This window comes from Alexandromys fortis, unplaced genomic scaffold (genome assembly GCF_014885135.2).
Source record: "Alexandromys fortis isolate MF-2015 unplaced genomic scaffold, M_Fortis_MF-2015_v1.1 scaffold_26, whole genome shotgun sequence".
In the NCBI taxonomy this organism is placed as follows: Eukaryota; Metazoa; Chordata; class Mammalia; order Rodentia; family Cricetidae; genus Alexandromys; species Alexandromys fortis.
The window spans coordinates 2586854-2607625 of record NW_026067894.1 but is presented as its reverse complement, the minus strand read 5'-3'; the positions used below and the strand labels follow the sequence as shown (position 1 = coordinate 2607625).

The following is a 20772-nucleotide window of genomic DNA, read 5'->3' as shown; positions in this document are numbered from 1 at the left end:
CAAAAAAAAAAACCCACCAAATTCTTAGCTGAGCATGGTGGCAAGGAAAAAGACAGACCTCCCCAAGCCTCAAAAGTCAATGTCCTACAGGAAGAAGAACAAAATATCGTGTGTGTCTGGCCTACCTGATGGGGCCTAAGGGCACTACAGTGTGCCTGAGCTACCTCCATAGCCTTAGACAACCGGTGTGTGGTGCCCTACATACATGGAGGCATGCCACTTCTGTCATTTAGGAAAAGCTGACTATCTGGTTTATATATGTGATACCAGTTTGAAATGTTGATGAGAAATTCAAATTCAAGACAAAAGCAAGGCTAGGGATGGGGCTGAGTGTGGAACACTTGCCTAACATTCGCAAGGCCCTGAGTTTAATCCTTAGCACTGCGCATGGCAGCAGCAAAGAACCTACAAGCGAAGGCTCTGTGAGGCGCACAATCTCTCTTTGGGGGTTTTCAGCTCGTGACAACATCCACTAGGAAATGGCAACATGGTTTTGGAAGCCCTGGGGAAGCTCAAGTCTAAAGGCTAAGTCGGTGGCCCTGTCTTCTCTTCCCTTTCTTAGTGACAGCATCCACTACCAGATGGTGTATTCCTACGGCTCCGGGATGGTGTGGGCCCTTGGCATCGTTCCCTTCAGCCATGTGAACATTGTCAAGTTTAATGTGGAGGATGGAGAGATTGTTCAGCAGGTACAGAGGGCATCTGGCTCCTGGTGGGTGGGAAGGAGTTGGTAGAGGCCTTCTTTGCATGGGGGTTCAAGACTTCGGCGGGGCAGCTGCAAAAGCTGCCTGTGTTCTGCTCCTGATGCCCGTCTGTTGCTGGCTTGTCCTCAGCATGAGTTTAAAGCACTCTGTTAACACACGGTGCTCTTTTGGGCTGGCTGGGAAGCTATTCTGATCTAGGCACTGTCCCTTTAAGTTCTTCTAAGGTGATTATTATTATTATTTTTTTTTAAAAAGATTTATTTATTTATTATGTATACAACATTCTGCCTCGATGTATGCCCGCATGCCAGAGGATGGCGCCAGATGTCAGTACAGATGGTTTTGAGCCACCATGTGGTTGCTGGGAATTGAACTCAGGACCTCTGGAAGAGCAGCCAGTGCTTTTAACCTCTGAGCCATCTCTCCAGCCCTATTATTATTTTTTTTAAAGATTTATTTATTTATTGTGTATACAACATTCTGCCTCCATGTATGCTCACACACCAGAAGAGGGTGCCAGATCTCATTACAGATGGTTGTGAGCCACCATGTGGTTGCTGGGAATTGAACTCATGACCTCTGGAAGAGCAGCCAGTGCTCTTAACCACTGAGCCACCTTTCCAGCCCCCAAAGGTGATTATTAAATGATTACAGGAAGCCACATCTGACACCCCTCTGGGCCATCAGGCATTTACTGTTATTGGGTGCATTTTCCCAGTGACCAAACACAAACTCCTGCTGAGTACTTGAGCTTTGGAGGTTGATGGAGGTGGGTGAGGACGGGAAGAGCCTCTCGAACCAGCCATGCTTTTGGCCAGCTGTGCATTTTGATCTTGGGATCCTTTGCGCATTCCAGCTGTGGTTCTATGGATCTGCTGAGAGGGCCCCTGTGATCCTCATGAGTCTGTCATGAACTTCTCCACAGGTCAGGGTTTGGACTCCATGGCTGCAGCGTCTCACTGGGTCCTGTGGTGTGGTCGATGATGCCGTCCTGGTGTGCCCTGACCCTAGCTCACATTCCCTCCACACTTTGGCCCTGGAGACAGAGTGGGAACTGCGGCAGATCCCGCTGCCGGTGAGAGGCTGCACTCCTGGTCTGAGGGGTCCCCTCTGTGGCGCCAGGAGCTTACATGGTTGCCCTGTGAGGTTACTGCTGCTTTCCTGAGCTGTGACAGCCATGGGGAGGGTGTAGGCCTCTGGCTGAGCTGTCTTCAGAGTATAGGGCGTTGTCTCCTTTTGGGAACCTGAGCAGGAGCTTCTGGAGCTATCTGTCCTAGTCTAGAACTGCTCCCTGGCAAGGCTTGACAGAGGTCCTGGTTTGATGGTCTGGGAGGGGTAAGCATCCCACTTTTCTTCTTGCTTCTCCTCTCCACCCAGTCTCCTGACTTGGAATTTGGAAGTGGATTCCAGCCCCGAGTGCTGCCCACACAGCCTAGCCCAATGGCTCCTTCTCGGTCCCAGTTCTTCCTACAGCTGTCCCCTGGCCACTACGCTCTGCTGAACTACTACAACGGTTCTGTGATACTGCTCACAAACTTTCCCCAGGTAACCGCAGCAGTGTGCTTGCTGGGACCAGAAGGTCTCCCAGGACAAAGCTGGGAGGAGGCAGAACTGGGAATCCAGACACATTTGCCTTACATCCCATTGTCTGGAAACTGATCCCTAACGTTCCTTACAGGCCACTCTGGTGAGCTTCGCCACCACTGGAGAGAAGACGGTGGCTGCTGTCATGACCTGTCGCACTGAAGTGAGTACCATACGTGCATGACAGCTCTCTCTGCGGGGCCCCTCGCGGTCAGAAGTCAGAGTCTGTTCACCTGTGCACAGGGGTAGGAGGCTGCAGAAAGATGAACTCTTTCCACAGTCTCTTTCTCACTAGGAATGGCATCCTATTGTGGCTCCCCTCCTCTCCCTGCAGACTTAGGGTTCATAGGCCTGTGGGGGTGGGGCATGAGAGGTAAGATTTGCCTTCTGACTGCTGAGGAGACAGAGTGTCTGGGAAGTAACCCTTTGGCTGAGTGTCTTCACATCTACCTCTAGCAGAAACCTGGGAGTGCTGGGGACAGGAATACAGCGAGCTTTTCTGAGACATCTAGGACACAGGTAGGATGTGGCATTGGGCGGGCAGGGCGTGTTACTGGGTGGGGTGGCAGACAGGGGGACCCAGGAGGCCACCCAAGGAAGCCCAGGTCAACTGAGGCTTGCAGGTCCTCTTGAGTTCCCAGCTTCAGGTGGTCTAAGTACTGTCCTTTAAGTGGCACATCTTGTCCTTTCTCGTGGCAAGATGAGGAGGTAGACTCCTGGGATCTGTCCTCCTTATTTCCTTCTCTGAACCTCAGCTTCGCCATTCCCCTGGATTTCCATAGCTGGCAAAGCCAGGTGGCATTTTATGGTACACTTGGTGGCAGTGAAGGTCCTAACTATAGGCACAGTCTTGGTTGTGGCCTCATGCCTGGGGCTTTTCCCTTCTTTCCCCATCCACAGTGCCAATCTGGGACCACTCTGCCTCACTGTACACACCGGCTGCCTTCAAAAATGTACATGGCAATTGTACACACTTAGGGCCTGCCGAGATGTACATGGTAGTTGTACACACTGGCTCCCTTTACAAGCTCGCATAGTGGTTGTATACAGATGGCTTTCTTATTTTCTTGTTTTTTGTCTTTTGAGATAGTGTTTCTTTATATAGCCTTTATTGTCCTGGAACTCACTCTGTAGATCAGGTTAGCCTCAAACTCAGAGATCAGCCTGCCTCTGTCTCAAGTGTTGCGATTAAAGCTGTGTGCTACCACACCTGGCTTCTGGCTCCTTTCTGGGGTGCACACTATAGTTGTGATCTTGTTTATTCAGTGAGCAACCTTGTTTCCACCGTAGGATTTGGCGCTCTTCTCACTATTCACGATTCCCTTCTGACCTAGTCCTTCTCTCGGGGATTTGTGCTTGGACATGCTGTAGGGGACTTGATTGTTGACCTGTGCTGTGTGTACCTCTAGGATTCTCTGGCTTGCTTCAACCAAACCTACACCATTAACCTCTACTTAGTGGAGACAGGTCGGCGGCTGCTAGACACTGCAATTTCTTTCAGCCTGGAGCAGAAGGGCACTCGTCCTGAGCGGGTAAGCGACAGACAGCTTTGGCTTTCTTACTCTGTTCTGTGGGCTTCATGTCTTTGGGGCTAGTTGTTGCCCTGGATTAGGCTTTAAGAACAAGACTCCTAGTTCCTCCAGAGCCATTATCTGTTTATAAATAACAGCAAAACTGTTGCTGCTATTGTTGCTTTAGATTTATTTGTTATTATTTTATATATCCACCCATTCATCCATCCATCCATCCATCTATCCATACATACATACATACATTCATCCATGTGTTTGTTTGTTTATTTATTTGTTTTTTGTAACAGCCCTAGCTGTCCTAAAACTAGCTCTCTAGTAGACCAGGCTGGCCTCAAACTCACAGAGATCCGCCTGCCTCTGCCTCCTGAGTACTGGGATAAAAGATGTGCTCCACCACCACACGGCTTAGATTATTATTTTATGTGTATGAGTGTTTTGCTTGCATGTGTGTATGTGCACCACATGCGTACATGGAACATTTGATCCCCTGATCCTGGAGTTACAGATAGTTGTGAGCTGCCATGTTGGTGCCCTCTTCAGGAATAGTAAGCTCTCTGACCCTCCAGCCCTGCTGCTGTTGTTTTGCCCTGAGTGTGCGAAGCCCTTTTTGTTTTTGTGTTAATCCCTATGGTATCTTGGCAGTCTTGTGGATTGGTTATTACTGACCTGGTTTGTAAATGTGCCCATGACCTACAGTATTTCAAATCATGGAGCTAGCAAGACATGTTTCTGGGGTTCAGACTCCAGACTGACTTTCCACATGTACCCACCCACTGTCCTTTGGGGATATTGAATCGTGTCCCTCAGCTTCTGGGATGCTCCTGGCCTGGCCTCCCACTCACCATGTGGGGTGCAACTGGGGCATGAAGGGATAGCAGTCCCATCAAGTACTTGCTGCCCTTCATAGACAGACCAGAGAGAGCCTTAGCTCATTGTTGCATTGACTCTGAAGAATATGTGCTTTCTTGCTGGTGGCCAGATGATCATTGTATTGTCTAGACATCATGTCATGCTGTGGCCTGAACTCCCAACCCTTTGAATCTTGGGGTCCAATGCCTTGGAGCCATCCGGCTTCTTACTGTCCTGTTTATAGTTGTACATCCAGGTATTCTTGAAGAAAGATGATTCAGTGGGCTACCGGGCCTTGGTGCAGACACAGGACCATCTGCAGCTGTTCCTGCAGCAGCTAGGTGAGTGCCCTGTACAGCCATTGTGTTTCTACTTGCTCTGGATTCCAGTCGTGTGCAGTAGAGATGTGTGTGTTTTGTGTGTGTGTGTATGTGTGTATGTGTGTGTAAGTGTGGGGCGGGGCTGGGGCGGGGGCGTGCACAGGCATGGGAAAGGTTCAAGAACAGCGTACCCTGAGAATTTTCTCAGTTATTTTTTTTTTTTAAATATTTATTTAGTATGTATACAATATTCTCTCTGCCTGCCTGCAGGCCAGAGGAGGGCACCAGACCCCATTATAGATGGTTGTGAGCCACCGTGTGGTTGCTGGGAATTGAACTCAGGACCTTTGGAAGAGCAGGCAATGCTCTTAACTACTGAGCCATCTCTCCAGCCCCTCCCCCCCTTTTTAAATATTTATTTATTTATTATGTATACAATATTCTGTCTGTGTGTCTGTCGCAGTTCTTTAGGGCCATGAAATGAGATACAAAATCTTTCTCGCTTGACTCTTGACCCCAGTTCATGAGATCTTTTGCATAAGACTCGAACTCTGAGATACCTTTAAGAGTCTCCTCAGGGCTAGGTAGCCAGGCTGAGCTTTCACAAACTGGTTTCTTTTAGCTGGGAAGGTGGTGTTGTGGAGCCGAGAGGAGTCCCTGGCAGAAGTGGTGTGCCTGGAGATGGTGGACCTCCCCCTGACCGGGGCACAGGCTGAACTGGAAGGAGAATTTGGCAAGAAGGCAGGTATGATCCTAGGGAGGCTACACAGGGAGGGTTAGCTGGGTTTATGAATCTAACTGTGCCCCCAGCTTCTGGTTCAGACAGATGTTTTGAAGGAGTCCCGCATCTAGTCTTCAGTGCATCAGTAGCCCAGTGGTTTATGCAGCTACTGTTTCACTGAGTCCCTCTAGAGACAACAATGTCTTCACTTTATAGTTAGTTCCAAGTGTCATTGCCTGGGGTGCTAAAAATTGTCAGGCTCCATGTCAGACACTTCTACCCATTGTCCCAAATGCAACAGCCACATGTGTCTAGAGAGAGCTGACTGGACATAGCCCTGTGTTCTCTGAGTCAGCGGTGGCTCCATTGATGGGCATCTGATGAACATGATTCATTCCTCTCCAGTCTATTCCTGTGTGTCTGTCCCGCCGTGTTCTCCCTCTCCCAGCTCCCCCAGTCCACTTTGCCCACTATCTAGTAGGCCACTGTTGAGAATTCTGGGTCAGGTACACTGCTAGGTGTTATATGTTTTCTTAATCTGAGAATTAATTTGACTTTACTATCTATTTCTGCTGCTGGACCCAGCGATTCAAGGTAAATGCTGCTTTTTGCTGCCCATTGCGCCTTGCTTGCCCACATGACTAGCGTTTGGTCAATTTTCTAACTTGCATTAGTGAGACACACACCCTGTATGTGTGGACTGCTCTGCTTGTGGCTTGCTTCTCTGCCTCTCCTTGAGTTGAGGTTGGTGGAAATGAACAAAGATAATACTCACAGAGATCTGCCTGCTTCTGCTTCCTGAGTGCTGGAATTAAAGGCGTGTGCCACCACTGCCTGACTAAAGATAATACTCTGAGCACTTCTCATGTACCAGGCACCATACCCAATCCAAATGGGTGTCATTTGATCTGTTCTTTGTAACAAGCCTCTGAATTGCATGTCATGTAATAGATGAGGGACCAGAAGCACAAAGAGTAAGCATTTTTCTCAGTGTCACACAGCCTGGATTTAATTTGGGCCTGTGAGACTCCCAAGACCCTCCTTACCATGGTAACCAAGGTATCATGCACCTGTCACATCTCTAATGAGGGACACTTTCAGGGAGATGCCTCACCAATGGAGTCAGGGACAAGGGAGGATGATGGCCTTAGGAATAGATTGCAGGAAGGGATGCTGGGAGCAGGTTAACAAAGAAGAATGAAGCACTGGGAGATGGAGGCACCACTCATGCATGCACCTGCTCCCACTGCTCCTGAGACCCTGAGGGGTCTCTGGCTTTGCTGTGCACCCAGATGTCTTCCCCTGGTCATCCCAGCATGACTACATCCTACATGGCTGATTCCTTACCCTTAGTCTCCTATTACAAGATTTAAGGCAGGTGAAGTCCTAAGAACCAGGTAAGGAGGTTCCAGAAGCTTGTGCATGGCTGTACCAGAGTGTGGGACGGCTGGCATCTTACACAGACTGCACCTTGAACTTGTGGCCTGGAACGCGAATGACTGGAAGGTTCTGTAGGAGAGGGAGAAGTCCCTCCTGGGAAGCACACATCTTGCTGGACTCCTAGTCTGATGGGAGTGCCTTCCTTCTCCCCAACCCCAGACGGCTTGCTGGGGATGTTCCTGAAACGCCTGTCGTCTCAGCTCATCCTGCTCCAGGCCTGGACTTCCCATCTCTGGAAGATGTTCTACGACGCTCGCAAGCCCCGAAGCCAGATTAAGAATGAGATCAACATTGACACATTGGCCAGAGATGAGTTCAACCTGCAGAAGATGATAGTGATGGTAACAGCTTCAGGCAAGGTGAGCACATGAGCCGTAGGCAGTAAACCTCGGGTGCAGGCAGTGGCAGCAGGCTTGCTTTGTTCCAGTTTGCAAGGATCGAATCAATTCTTCAGTTTCTTTCTAGGTGTAAGCCAAGGGTTCATTTATCTTGCAGCTCTTTGGCATCGAGAGCAGCTCTGGCACCATTCTGTGGAAACAGTATCTGCCCAATGTCAAGCCGGACTCCTCCTTTAAGCTGTTGGTCCAGAGGACTACTGCTCATTTTCCCCACCCGCCTCAGTGCACGCTGCTGGTGAAGGACAAGGTGAGGCCAGGCATGCTGCCTGGAGCCTCTGTGTGTTGCCTTTTGCGTGTTTCACAGTTGAAATTTCTCCCATGCCTTGATCATTCCATGAGAAGCTCTTGGGTTGGAAATCTTGTTTCTGCCATTTTCTGGCCTGGGTGGAGGGACCCTCCAGCTCTGAGGTGGAACTGGTTAGGAGCCAGATCCTCCTTCAGCCAGTGCTTTCCCTTCCAGCGAGGCTGTTCCTGATAGCTGAGTGGCTGTTTTCTCTCTGAGAGGAAACAGGGCACAAAGCTACACTGTGGTTTCTGCCTCTAGGATTTTTGAATGGATTTTCATGGACCCCTTCTAGCTGTATTGTGAGGTGGGGTTTGGAAGATCCTCTTTTGAATCCAGCAATCTTAAATTGCTGAATTATGCTTGACTTGTTGTTTTGGGGGCAGGGTCTCACTATGTAGCCCTGACTGACTTGAAAGCAGCTATATAGACTAAGCTAGCCTGGAACTTGCAGAGATCTGAAGGTGCTGGATTACAGGCGTGCACTGCTACCTTGACCTGGTCTTGACTTAGATTTGCTCTTTTTCATGCTACTGCTTAGCTAGATTTGGAGCCAGCATCAGTCCAGCCTTTTCCCTTTTCACATCAGCCTAGGGAACCAGTCATCTTTGACCAAGAGTTTACTCTCCACTAAGATACCAGAGAGCAGGGAGTTCAGCTGATGTCTCAACATTGCTGGGTTACCTGTAGGACGTTTCTTCCTTCTGTGTTTGGATCTGATTGTTTTCTGCCCATTGTAGGAAACAGGAATGAGCTCTCTGTTTGTCTTCAACCCCATTTTTGGCAAGTGGAGCCAGGTGGCTCCCCCAGTGCTGAAGCGCCCCATCTTGCAGTCCTTACTTCTCCCAGTCATGGATCAAGACTACGCGAAGGTGCTGCTGTTGGTGGACGATGAATACAAGGTGCTTTGTCTTGGGTGGGTGGAGTCTTCTGTGTGGAGCTGGGTTTGGGATGGGTTGTCAGACATGCACTGGGACAGAGGTGGCCCACTTACCAGATAGCACATGTTCGGGGTGTCAGGGCCACCCTTAGCAACATGACTACCCTTGTGAGCACCCAAGTTCATAAGGCACACGCCACTCATTATACATGGCCAGTTTTGTTTTGTTTTGTTTTTTAGTTGAATTTTGTGTTTATATGTGCACATCAGTGCAGGTATCTGTAGAGGCCAGAAGCATCAGATCACCCTGAAGCTGGAGCTATAGGTGGTTGTAAGTCACCTGATATGCATTCTAAGACTTGAGCTCATGGCCTCTGGAAGAACAGTGTATATGCTCTTAACCACTGAGCTAACTCTCCAGTCCCTAACACTGAGCTTCTTTTGTTTGTTTGGCTTTTGGTTTTTGATTTTCGAGGCAGGGTTTCTCTGTGTAGTTCTGGCTGTCCTGGAACTTGCTCTGTATACCAGGTTGGCCTCTAACTCAAAGAGATCCTCCTTTCTCTGCCTCCAAGTGCTGGAATTAAAGGTGTGTGCCACCACTGCCCAGCAACACTGAAGTTCTTAACAGAGCCATATTTAAGCCTTAAATAGATCCAGTGACTGGTTTTATGGTTCACTGTTTTATGCTTAAAAGCTTTCTTTAGTGGGTAAACACTAGTGGTTCTTGAGAAATGGGCTTCAAGGTTTCTGAACTTACATTTAACACTTTTGGGCTATCTGGGTGTTTTCAAGGTCACAGCTTTTCCAGCTACTCGAAATGTCTTGCGACAGCTGCATGAACTTGCCCCCTCCATCTTCTTCTACTTGGTGGATGCAGAGCAGGGGCGGCTTAGTGGATACCGGCTTCGGAAGGTAGGGAGGAAGCAGCTGACTGTCCTTGGGAGGTGCTGTGGGTCTTTCCTGTTGTTTGGTTAAACAGTGGCCCTGGTGCCCGATTCAAAGGCACACATTTCATACTGGGTTTATACTGGGTTGTTGTTTTAACTTTAGCACAGGGACTGTGCCTTAATCTACTGCTATTTCAGCCAGCAATTACGACAGCCTGGCCACACAGGCTGCAGCCTGGTGGAAATCCTGTTCCTATGGGCACTGGTTCTCCCACTGAGGCTAAAGGCAGCCTTAAGTAAATTTCTATCATTCTATTTATAAATAAATAGATTCAAAAGCTGGGGTGAAACTCCTCTAGCTTGGAGAAGTTGAGTAACACCCAGCTAACTGTCTTTCCTTGCTGCTGTCTCTGAAAGAGAGCATGCAACCAGGGTTCATGATTCAGATAGTTGTTTGCCCCTGGACCATTTCTCCAGCCCCTATTAATATAATTTTTATTAAAAATATCAGAGGGGCCAGAGAGATGACTCAGTGATGGAGAACACTGGCCACTCTTCCAGAGGACCTGGATTGTTACCACCACCCACATGGCAGCACCGCCAACTGTGTCTCTAGCCCCAGGGGAATCCAATACTTTTCTGACCTCCTGTGCTGCACAAACATAAATGCAGGCAAAACACCCTCATATATACACATCCCTGTATCCCATTTCCAGTTGTCCTTGCTACCTGTTCGCTGTGTGGGCACATGCATCAGTGTGTCTCATGACCCCTCTGGGGTCCTTCTTTCTCCATCTTCGCTGTGCTGGAATTACAGTGCAGCCACCACCAGACTTCCTTTATCTGGGCATGGGAATCAAACTCAGCAATCATGTCACTGACTTTTCTATCCGTCTAGCCTAAGCCAGGTCTGTTCCTGGTCTTTCTAGTACACAGACCCTGAGGTACTGCACTGCAGGCTGGGTCAGCTGTGGGATGCCTCTTACTGTTTCTCTGGTCCTCTAGTGCACAGGCCTCATGCACCATTATGTACTGCAGGCTGGGTCAGCTGTGGGATGCCTCTGACTGTGTCTCTGGCCCAGGCCTGTCCCCTGATCACATGTGCTCTTGGCTGCATCTCTGATCCTGTGATCTCCTAATCACACGTGCTCTTGTTCTTCCCTAGGATCTCACTACGGAACTGAGTTGGGAGCTCACCATTCCCCCAGAAGTGCAGCGGGTCGTCAAGGTGAAGGGGAAGCGCAGCAGCGAGCACGTGCACTCCCAGGGCCGGGTGATGGGGGATCGAAGTGTGCTCTATAAGGTATGATGCAGCAGCCTGACAATGAGGAAGGCCGGCTTTTAATATGTATAATTTTTAGATTTATTATTTTTTTTGTGAGACAGAGTCTCATATTGTAGCCCTGGTTGTCTGTCCTGAAACTTTGTAGACCAGGTTATCCTTGAACTCACAGAGATCACCCCGCCTTTGGGTGTTGGGATTAAAGGCGTGCACTAACAAGCCCTGTTTATTATTTTGTTGCCTATTTACTTTGTATTTATGTGAATGGGGCATGTACTGTGGCATGTGTGTGGAGGTCAGAGGACAACTTGCGGGAGTTGGCTGTCTCCTTTCACCATGTGGGCCCTGGGGTAGGAACTCAGTTGATGGGAGGCTTGGTGGCAACTGTCTTTACTTGCTAAGGCATTTTGCTGGCCCAAGTAGTAAGGCTTTAGGGAAAGTAAGTGTTGGAGTTCTGGTCAAGCCATTGATTCCTTTGTGTACTGATTTTGTCTGTGAAGTGCGTGTGTCCCGTAGATGTACTCAGGGCTTCTGCCATGCTAGGAAAAGTACTCTGCCGTCCAGCTATGTGCCCAGCCTAAACAAATATACCTTCCTCCTCTGGTTGTGGGTGTCATCTCCCAGTGCTTGCTGTGTGACCTCCCGGCTAGATGCTAGTTTTATTAATAGTACAGGTATGACTATGGTCTTCTGGGGCTAAAGGTTAATCAGTCCATCAGAAATTCACTGAGGTGATTTGTGAGGCTACAAACTACCTTATAGGAGGGAAGGTACACTCTTAATTCCATCACTCAGAAGGCTGAAGTGGGGGGATTATAAATTTAAGGCCAGCTTAGACTATACAGTGACATTGTTTCTCAAAAGAAAGCTGTGGTGGTGAGCTTGACGGCGCAGCAAAGACACTTGCAGCTGGGTTTGCTCCTCAGAGCTATGTTGTGGGGGGTGCCTGTATCATAAGGTTTCAGAGAGGGTTAAGAGACATGCAAGACATGCATTGGGCCCCAGTCCTTAGAATATGCAAAGCAAGTTTGCTCCACAATACTGATTCCTTTACCAAGCTGTTGAGCTCCATATTGGCCTCAGGCCCCAGGGCTCACCGGAGAGCCAAGTACATGACATGCTATCACAGTTCCTAAAGTTTGTCATTGTGGTTTCTCTCCCTAGAGTCTGAACCCCAACCTGTTGGCTGTGGTGACAGAGAGCACAGATGTTCACCATGAGCGCACCTTTATTGGCATCTTCCTCATTGATGGTGTCACTGGGCGCATCATCCACTCCTCCGTGCAGAAGAAGGCCAAGGGCCCTGTTCACCTCGTGCATTCAGAGAACTGGGTGGTGGTAAGGAGTCACTGCCAGGGCGCAGAGCAGCTCAGGAGGCCCCTGACTCTTACGTTCTTCCCAGAAACAGCAACCACTGTGCTTTCTCAAGACCTCAGGCCCCTGGAAAGCAGCACAGGGTCCAGATGGGGTGGGACCTGGGGCCATATCTGACTGCTTGGCCTTGCTCTGCTCTTCCCTCTCCTGTGTAGAACCTGGAACTAATCTGTGAGCTCTTTGGATGCATTGTAAAGTAGGGACAGTAGCAGTCTCTTCTGGGCTAGCTCAGAACACTGCACTTCATAAGCTTCTAGAAGGTGGCTGCTGTTACTATGACTCCAGATAACCCTGGCAGTTCCTGTATCATGGACAACTTTGGACAGCCTAGATTGCTACAAGGAGGAAGAGCAGGGGACAACTGGGTCTTTTCCCTTAGTCTGCAGCTGCTGTGAATGGCATCTGTAGTGTAACCTTCACTTTCCGGTTGATACAGCACTAAACCCAAACTGCCTCCCCTTCTCCCCACAGTACCAGTATTGGAACTCTAAGGCGCGGCGCAATGAGCTAACTGCCCTGGAGCTCTACGAGGGCACGGAGCAGTATAATGCCACTGCCTTCAGCTCCCTAGACCGTCCCCAGCTGCCCCAAGTCCTCCAGCAGTCCTACATCTTCCCCTCTTCAATCAGTGCCATGGAGGCTACCATCACTGAGCGGGGCATCACCAGCCGGCACTTGCTCAGTGAGTGTTGGGAGGAGGGCTTCACACTGTAGTGGGGATGCACTGCCAGTAGGGAGATTGGGCTCACACTGTAGTGGGGATGCAGTGTCAGCAGGGGGACTGGTTCACACTGTAGTGGGGATGCACTGCCAGCAGGGGGACTGGTTCACACTGTAGTGGGGATGCAGTGTCAGCAGGGAGAGTGAGTTCACACTGTAGTGGGGATGCACTGCCAGCAGGGATATTTGGTTCTCTTTCTCTTTGCTTAGTTCAAATTTGACAGTCTTTGCTCAGTACTCGATGCTCATGAACCATTTCCTTTCTTTGGTTCTTTCTTGCATCTCAGAAAGCCATCCCTGATGTCTGTTTATTTTAGCTGAAAATATGTTCTTAGATTAGCATACAAAATAATGTGTCAATATTCTTTGTTCTTATTCATGCTCTTCCCCTCTGCTGGTCTCTTCCCACCTTCTACAAAGTCCCTCTTCTACTCTGTGTAGTGTGGCGTTCCCTAGACTCTCTTTCTCTTGACCCCCACTATCTCTTCTTCCACATGGTCCTCTTCCTACTTTTTATGACCTTAGCGCACACACAGAAACTAAGTCCTTCTGTGTATGGAGCCTGTCCTGGACCTAGCTCTTGTAGATCAGGCTGGCCTCAAATTCACAGAGATCCATCTGCTTCTGCTTCCCAAGTGCTGGGATTAAAGGCATGCGCCACCACCACCCGGTTCTGTGTCTGACTTTTTATGTCATTCTTTGCTGTTGTTTGAGACAGGATTTTACATGGCCCAAGGTAGCTTTGAACTCCTAATCCTCCTGCCTCCATCTCTTGTATGTTCAGCATCCTGATTTTTTTTTTGTTTTTGAGACAGAGTCTCTCTATAAAACCCTGGCTGTCCCAGAGCTTACTATGTAGACCAGGTTGGCCTCTAATCCCAGAGATTCTCTCTCTGCCTTTCAGGTGCTGGAATTCAAGGTGTTCATCACCATGCCTAGCTCTGATGTGATTTTTTTTTTTTTAAACTTTAAAAAGAAATTGTGTATATGGGTGTTTGCACACATCTGTGTACCACATGTGCCTGGTGCTCAGGAAAGCCAGAATAGGGCACTGAATTCACTGGATCCGGAGTTAGATACAGGTAGTTAAAAGTAGTTGTAGCCACCGTGTGGGAATTGAGAATTGGACCCTGGTCCTCTGGAAGGACGGCCGGTGCTCTTAACCACTGAGCCATCTTTCCCTATATAGCCCCCACCCCATGTCATTCTTAACACAGCTTGTAAAGACTTGAGTAGAAACCAGAGACTTACTTATTTGGTAGAGTCTAAGATTAGGACTCAGTAATAGTTTAGAGTTTATTTAAGACATTTGGGACTCTTAGCTTTGACTGGCACTGGGTGTTACTTGCCAGCTCTGGGTATCATGGGACCTTTGATCACCATTATAAAACTTATGTTGTCTAATGCTTGGTCTTCTACCTTCCTGGCTGCATTACCCAGCAGCCCACATGGCCTCAGGTTAGCTAGAATATGTGAGGAAATCAGTGTCTTCAGAGCCAGCGCCTTCATTTGTACCCATGTGATGGTTTCATTTTGGTTTTGAATTTTTTGGGGTGTGTGTGTAGGCGTTTGAGACAGTGTTTCTCTGTAGCTTTGGAGCCTGTTCTGGAACTAGCTCTTGTAGACCAGGCTGGCCTTGAACTCACAAAGATCCACCTGCCTCTGCCTCCCGAGTGCCAGGATTAAAGGTGTTTTTTTTTAATGGGACCTTGACAACCTATGTTTCTCTTTGTTTATTTTAAACTCTTAATTGTAAACTAACCAGCCCTCATTCAGGGTCAGGTAAATGTGAACCGTCGTTTCTTCCTGTACAGTTGGGCTGCCTTCTGGAGCAATCCTTTCTCTTCCCAAGGCCTTGCTGGATCCCCGGCGTCCTGAGATCCCAACAGAACAAAGCAGGTGAGACTGTTGTGGGCAGAAGGCCCTGACTGTCAGGACTTTAATCCCACTGATAATATTAGTTCTCTGCCCGCCATGCTAGGGTCTCAGGTGAACAAATGACCATGAGCCCTGCCTCCTGGAGCTGGTGTCTGGGTGGGAAGTGACATTAAGTAGCCAGCAAACTGAATGGTGTTAATCACTGGTAGAGAGGAAGCGCATACAGGACAGCCGCAAGGATGTGTGGGAGAATTTGAGATCAGGCCCGGGAAATCCCTGGGAAAAGGTGATCTGAAGGTGGCTGGCATAGGCTTGCTGTATGGTATCTGAGGGAGAATGTTTCAGGTAGAGGAAGCAGCACCAAGGCCCTCAAGTCCTGTCTGTTGAGTCTGAAGGCTGTTGAATGGGAGCAGTGAAGGGTGGAGACCTAGGAAGGGAAGAAGATGAGGAAGGGTCCGATTGGAAAGGGAGGCCTGGAGCTGGTTGATTGTTCCCACTAGCGTGAACAATGTCATCTGGGGCTGTCTCCTCCCTATATTTTGAAGTTTTTTCACTTAGGGACGCCCAGAGGGCTGGGCAGTGGGAGAACAGAGGAGTATGGCTTGGAGTAAGAGAGGGGTGGAGCTAGAAGAAGGGTGACATGTTTCCTGCAGATGAGCTGAATTGAGGCCCAGGGTGGCCTGGAAATCCCTATAGCTCAAGCTGCCCTTGAACTTGAGGCAGTCCTTCTGTCTCAGCTTTCTAAGTGCTGGGATTTCTGGGTATACAACTCCATGCCTGGCTTGTGTTATATGTTCTTATCAAATTGATGCTTAACCAAATTCTCCAGCCAGCCTTCCGTATAGCCCTTCACCGTTCCTTTAGCTGCTGCATCTGTGACAACCTAACTCAGGTCTTCCTCAAAGGAGATTCATGATTTGATGTGTGTCCTGGAGCCTTCCCAGCTCCCAGGAATGACAGCCAAGAAGGAGATCCCTGTCTCACAGGAGCTTTTAGAGTCCCCGTCCCCCTCCTGTGTTTTGCAGAGAGGAGAACCTGATCCCTTATTCTCCGGATGTCCAGATCCACGCAGAGCGGTTCATAAACTATAACCAGACAGTCTCTCGGATGCGAGGCATCTACACTGCACCGTCAGGCCTGGAGTCCACTTGTCTGGTGAGTGTCCCCGTGTGGCATCTGCAGTGTGGCTCTGTGCCCTAAGGATCCCATCTCCTTCCTGACTGACTCTGAGGTGCTGGTGACTCACTGGCTACCTTTCCTTCCCAGTTCTCATTCTGTCTGTCTTTCAGGTCGTGGCCTACGGTTTGGACATTTACCAAACTCGAGTTTACCCATCCAAGCAGTTCGATGTCCTGAAGGATGACTATGACTATGTACTAATCAGCAGTGTCCTTTTTGCCCTGGTTTTTGCCACCATGATCACAAAGAGGCTGGCACAGGTGAAACTCCTCAATCGAGCCTGGCGGTAAAACATGAGCATTCTGCCAGAGTGGAGAGCCTCGGGGAAGCAGTCAGTCCAGGAGCTATGGCTGTGGATTGGTGGATCGGTGACGCTGGATTAGGTTCTCATCTCACTTGAGTCTGGTGGAAAAGGATGACCTTCATGTTGAGCTGCTGGGATACAGTGACGCACAGACCTTGTGGGACAGACACCCACCTCAGCCAGGCTCTCCATGCGTCTGATCCACTGCTCTGTTTTCTTGATCGGCCCATCCACCTGGGGTTTTTTGCTTTTGTTTTTTCCTTTTATGAGGCCTCTGGTTTTTCTCTTCGGAGGCTGTTTAAATTGACTTTGGTTGGCCTTCTGTGTCTCCAGCCTTACTAGAAATCCTCTGACAACTTCTCCCTCTTTTGCTTCCAAGCCTGATGGGTCAGCTCAGCTCTGCCTTAAAGGGTCACTTGGCTGCTTGACCTTGACGGGGCCGAGCAAGCCATTCTTAGCTTAAGTCAGGACTGATCCCACCCAATGGCTTCTCTCTGATATCACAGAACGTGAGGGATCCGTATGTTGAGTCAGAACTAATTTTAACTAAACTTTTTGTTCCATGCTGTCATTTGTATGGTTGGCCACTGTTTGTTTCAGCCTATCAATGCCAAGTACAGAACAGTCATTTGGCTTCTCACACATAGCCTGTGCTTTTCTCTTGAGCTATAGCAAGGCTGAAGCCTTTTTTCATTTTTTTTAATTAAATTTAAATATTTGTGGTTTTTTGAGACAAGGTTTCTCTGTGTATCCCTGGGCTATCTTGGAATTTGCTCTGTAGACCAGTCTGGCCTTGAACTTACAAAGATTTGCCTTCCTCTTCCTCCTGAGTGCTGGCATTAAAGGTGTGTGCCACCAACCGCCCAGCCAGCACTAAAGCTTTATTTAAAGCTATTAAATTATCTGAGTCTTGATGAGATTTTGAGGTCCCAGCATCTCATTGCTCCTGCAGGCCCCAGACACCCTATAGCCCTGTTAGGAAAAAAAGGGCCTTTATTAAGGAAAAACCTTATTTATTGTTGAGGTGGAGGTTTGCCCTATAGCTTAGGCTGGCCTCAAACTTGCAGTCCTCCTGCCTGTCTTCTCAGTGTTGGGATTATAGATGTTTGCCATCATATTGGTAGTGTGCAAATTTTAAATCTCATTGGTATAATTTCCTGTGTGGCATTAGGCATAGAATCCAGGGTCTCATGCTAGGCTGGTTCTTTGCACTGAGTGCTCCATAAGGTGAGCCATGTGGGCTATTATTTTTCTTAAGTAGTTTTTAAATCTTATTAAGTTTTAAGGGGGGCCTCCAAGGAGGATGCTGGGACAAACCCAGGGCACTCTACTTCTACTACTGAGTTATAGCCCCAGTACCTTTTTACTTATTTTTTGAGACACGGTCTTACTATTTTGCCCTTGCTGGCCTGGAACTAGCTATGTGTACTAGGGCTGGGCTTCTATGTGGGATGTGTGTGTACTACTGGCTGGCTGGGTTTCTGTGTGGGGTGTGTGTGCACTCCTGTCTGGATTCGTGTGTGGGATGCATGTGCATTCCTGAATGGGCCTATGTGGGGTGTGTGTATACTCCTGTCTGGGCTTGTGTGGGGGGTGTGTGCACTCCTGTCTGGGTTGTGTGTGGGGTGTGTGTATACTCCTGTCTGGGCTCTTGTGTGGGATGTGTGTGCACTCTTGTCTGGGCTTGTGTGTGTATGTGTGCACTCCTGTCTGGATTCGTGTGGGGGGTGTATATGCACTCCTGTCTGGCTCGTGTGTGGGGTGTGTGTGCACTCCTGAATGGTCATGTGGGTGTGTGTGTGCACTCCTGAATGGTCATGTGGGGGGGGTGCACTCCTGTCTGGGCTCCTGTGTGGGGTGTGTGTGCACTTCTGTCTGGGTTCCTGTGTGGGGTGTGTGCACTCTTATCTGGACTTGTGTGTGTGTATGTGTGCACTCCTCTCTGGATTCGTGTGTGGGGTGTATATGCACTCCTGTCTGGCTCGTGTGTGAATGTGTGTACACTCCTGTCTGGGTTCCTGTGTGGGGTGTGTGCACTCCTGTCTGGGCTCCTGTGTGGGGTGTGTGCACTCCTGTCTGGGCTCCTGTGTGGGGTGTGTGCACTCTTGTCAGGGCTCCTGTGTACTACACATGAAAGAATCCTAAATTTTCCCTGTTTGTGAACCTGGTACTGATTGTTCTTTTTGAAGAAGGGAAGGCAATGCAGTTGACCATGCTCCCTGGAATAAAGCAATGATCAGTGATCTGGCCTCAGCTCTGTTATGTGTCTTTAGAGTTTACTTTGAAGATACTTTTGCATTAAAATGGGGGGGGACCAAAGCTAGATGTGGAGGCACACCCCTATAATAGGGCACTTGGACATCTTCAGCTATATATCAGCGTAGGCTATGAGACCTTGTCTTTTTTTTTTTTTTTTTAAAGGAGTGGGGCGTGGGGAGATGGCACAGTGCTTAAGAGTATCTGCTGCTTTTTCAGAGGACCCGAGTTCAGTTTGCATTACCTGTACTGGGTGCCTCAGAAGCACCTGTAACTACACCTCCAGGAGATCCAATATCCTCTCCTGGCCTCTGTGAGCATAAGGCTATCATGCCAACTTCCTTGTGGGTGGTAACCAGTTTCCTCTGTTTGTAAATTGTCCAGTTGGTGTAAGGGGTGAGCATCTGACACTTACAACTAGAGGCCCTGTCCTCACTGGCTTTGTGAAATTCACCCAGGGAAAGATAGTGATACCCATTACATTTTTCTGCTTTAGCTTTTGTTTCATGATGAGGGCTCACCATGCATCTCTGGCAGGCCTGGAGCACACAGACATGCTTGGATTAAAGACATATGCCACTATGCACTCACTTTGAGACAGACTGGCGTGAATTTTGTGTAAGATGGCTAAGTGACATCATCAGTTCTTATCACATTGTCATGTTTTTATTTTAGGATTCATTTTGAGTGTTTTCCCTGAATCTATGTGATGCAGACTGGTGTCCATGGAGGCCAGAACAGGTTGCTGGATCCCTTAGAACTGGACTTATGGATGATTGTGAGCCACCATGGGGGTTCCTGGGAACTGAACTGAGTCCTCTGGGAAGAGCAGCCAGTGCTATTACTGGCTGAGCCTCATGTCCAGCCCCATATACTGCCTGCTGTGTTTCCATAGTACAGTTAGACTGCAAGATTCTAGTTTTTCTCTACTTAAGTGCCAGAATTGTAAAGTAGCTAAAGGTCAGGAAGTGACCCACCCTTCATAGAATTCCCAGTAGTTCATCTTAAACTTTTTTTTAAAATGCTTTTTTTTTAAAAGATTTACTTAATTATGTATACAGTGGTTTACCTGCATGTATGCAGCAGGCCAGAAGAGGGCACCAGATTTCATTGTAGATGGTTGTGAGCCACCATGTGGTTGCTGGGAATCGCCTGGCCTGGTTTGTTTATTTATTTATTTTAAAAGATTTATTTATTTATTATATATACAACATTCTGCCTCCATGTATGCCTGCATGCCAGAAGAGGGCACCAGATCTCATTGCAGATGGTTTTGAGCCACCATGTGGTTGCTGGGAATTGAACTCATGACCTCTGGAAGAACAGCCAGTGCTCTTAACCACTAAGCCATCTTTACAGCCCTGTTCATTTATTTATTATTTTGAGACAGAGTTTCTCTGTGTATCCTTGGCTGTCCTAGAAGTCACTCTGTAGACCAGGCTGGCCTCAAGTTCAGAGATCCTGTTTTTCATTTTTAATTTTTTGTTTTGTTTTTGATACAGTGTCTCTCTGTGTAGCCCTGGCTGTCTTGGAACTCACTGCATAGACCAGGCTGCCCTTGAATTTAACAAAGCTCTGCCTGCCTCTGCCTTTTGAGTTCTGAGATTAAAGTGTGTTTCACCATGCATGTTCTTATATTTATCTTGATTTGATGTGTATGTGTGTGCAACATGTGCATGTTTGGTTCCCAAAGATCCAGGAGAGGGATCAGACCCCTGGAACTGGAGTTAAAGACAGTTGTGAGCTGTATTGTGGGTTTTGGGACCTGAACCTGGGTCTTTTTGCAAGAGCAGCCTTGCACTTTTAACCCCTAAGCCATATCTTCAGTTTCTCCCCTTGATTAATTTCTGTGGGTGAGGTGTTGAGTGACTCCAGCTCAAGAAGCTGTAACCAAGATGTTGGTCACTACCAGGTGTCTGAAGGCTGGGCTGGCTGGAGATGGTCTTCTCACGTGGGTGTCAAGTTGGTGCTAGCTGTGACTTAAAGGTTCCCTGGACAGTGGGACTTTCATTGGAAGTGTCCTAGACAAAGTCCAGGGGCTGCTTTTGTGCCCTTCCAACATGGCTGCTTATCTCAGGACAAACAATGCAAGAGGCAGGGTTTCTCTGTGTAGCCTTGGTTGTCCTGGAACCTGCTTTGTAAACCAAGCTGTCCTTGAATTCAGAAATCTGTGCGCCTCCG

At 48.5% G+C, this 20772-nt stretch overlaps 1 protein-coding gene across 2 annotated transcripts in view; it reads left to right on the top strand.

Annotated features, from left to right (window-relative positions):
• The window catches only part of Emc1 (ER membrane protein complex subunit 1), a 23744-nt gene extending 5166 nt beyond the window's left edge, over nucleotides 1-18578 (top strand). The window contains exons 6-23 of one of the 2 annotated variants that reach the window (XM_050156787.1): nucleotides 563-689; nucleotides 1630-1779; nucleotides 2082-2249; nucleotides 2383-2451; nucleotides 2748-2807; nucleotides 3698-3820; nucleotides 4914-5010; nucleotides 5612-5734; nucleotides 7310-7509; nucleotides 7646-7795; nucleotides 8572-8733; nucleotides 9504-9623; nucleotides 10764-10901; nucleotides 12045-12218; nucleotides 12726-12936; nucleotides 14789-14873; nucleotides 15878-16007; nucleotides 16142-18578. In XM_050156787.1, the coding sequence (XP_050012744.1) occupies nucleotides 563-689; nucleotides 1630-1779; nucleotides 2082-2249; nucleotides 2383-2451; nucleotides 2748-2807; nucleotides 3698-3820; nucleotides 4914-5010; nucleotides 5612-5734; nucleotides 7310-7509; nucleotides 7646-7795; nucleotides 8572-8733; nucleotides 9504-9623; nucleotides 10764-10901; nucleotides 12045-12218; nucleotides 12726-12936; nucleotides 14789-14873; nucleotides 15878-16007; nucleotides 16142-16321 (2467 nt within the window). In that variant the 3' untranslated portion in view covers nucleotides 16322-18578. Of the gene's footprint in view, nucleotides 1-562; nucleotides 690-1629; nucleotides 1780-2081; nucleotides 2250-2382; nucleotides 2452-2744; nucleotides 2808-3697; nucleotides 3821-4913; nucleotides 5011-5611; nucleotides 5735-7309; nucleotides 7510-7645; nucleotides 7796-8571; nucleotides 8734-9503; nucleotides 9624-10763; nucleotides 10902-12044; nucleotides 12219-12725; nucleotides 12937-14788; nucleotides 14874-15877; nucleotides 16008-16141 lie in introns of both variants that reach the window. The other variant, XM_050156779.1, reaches the window with a different exon arrangement.
• The last annotated feature ends 2194 nt before the right edge of the window (nucleotides 18579-20772 follow it).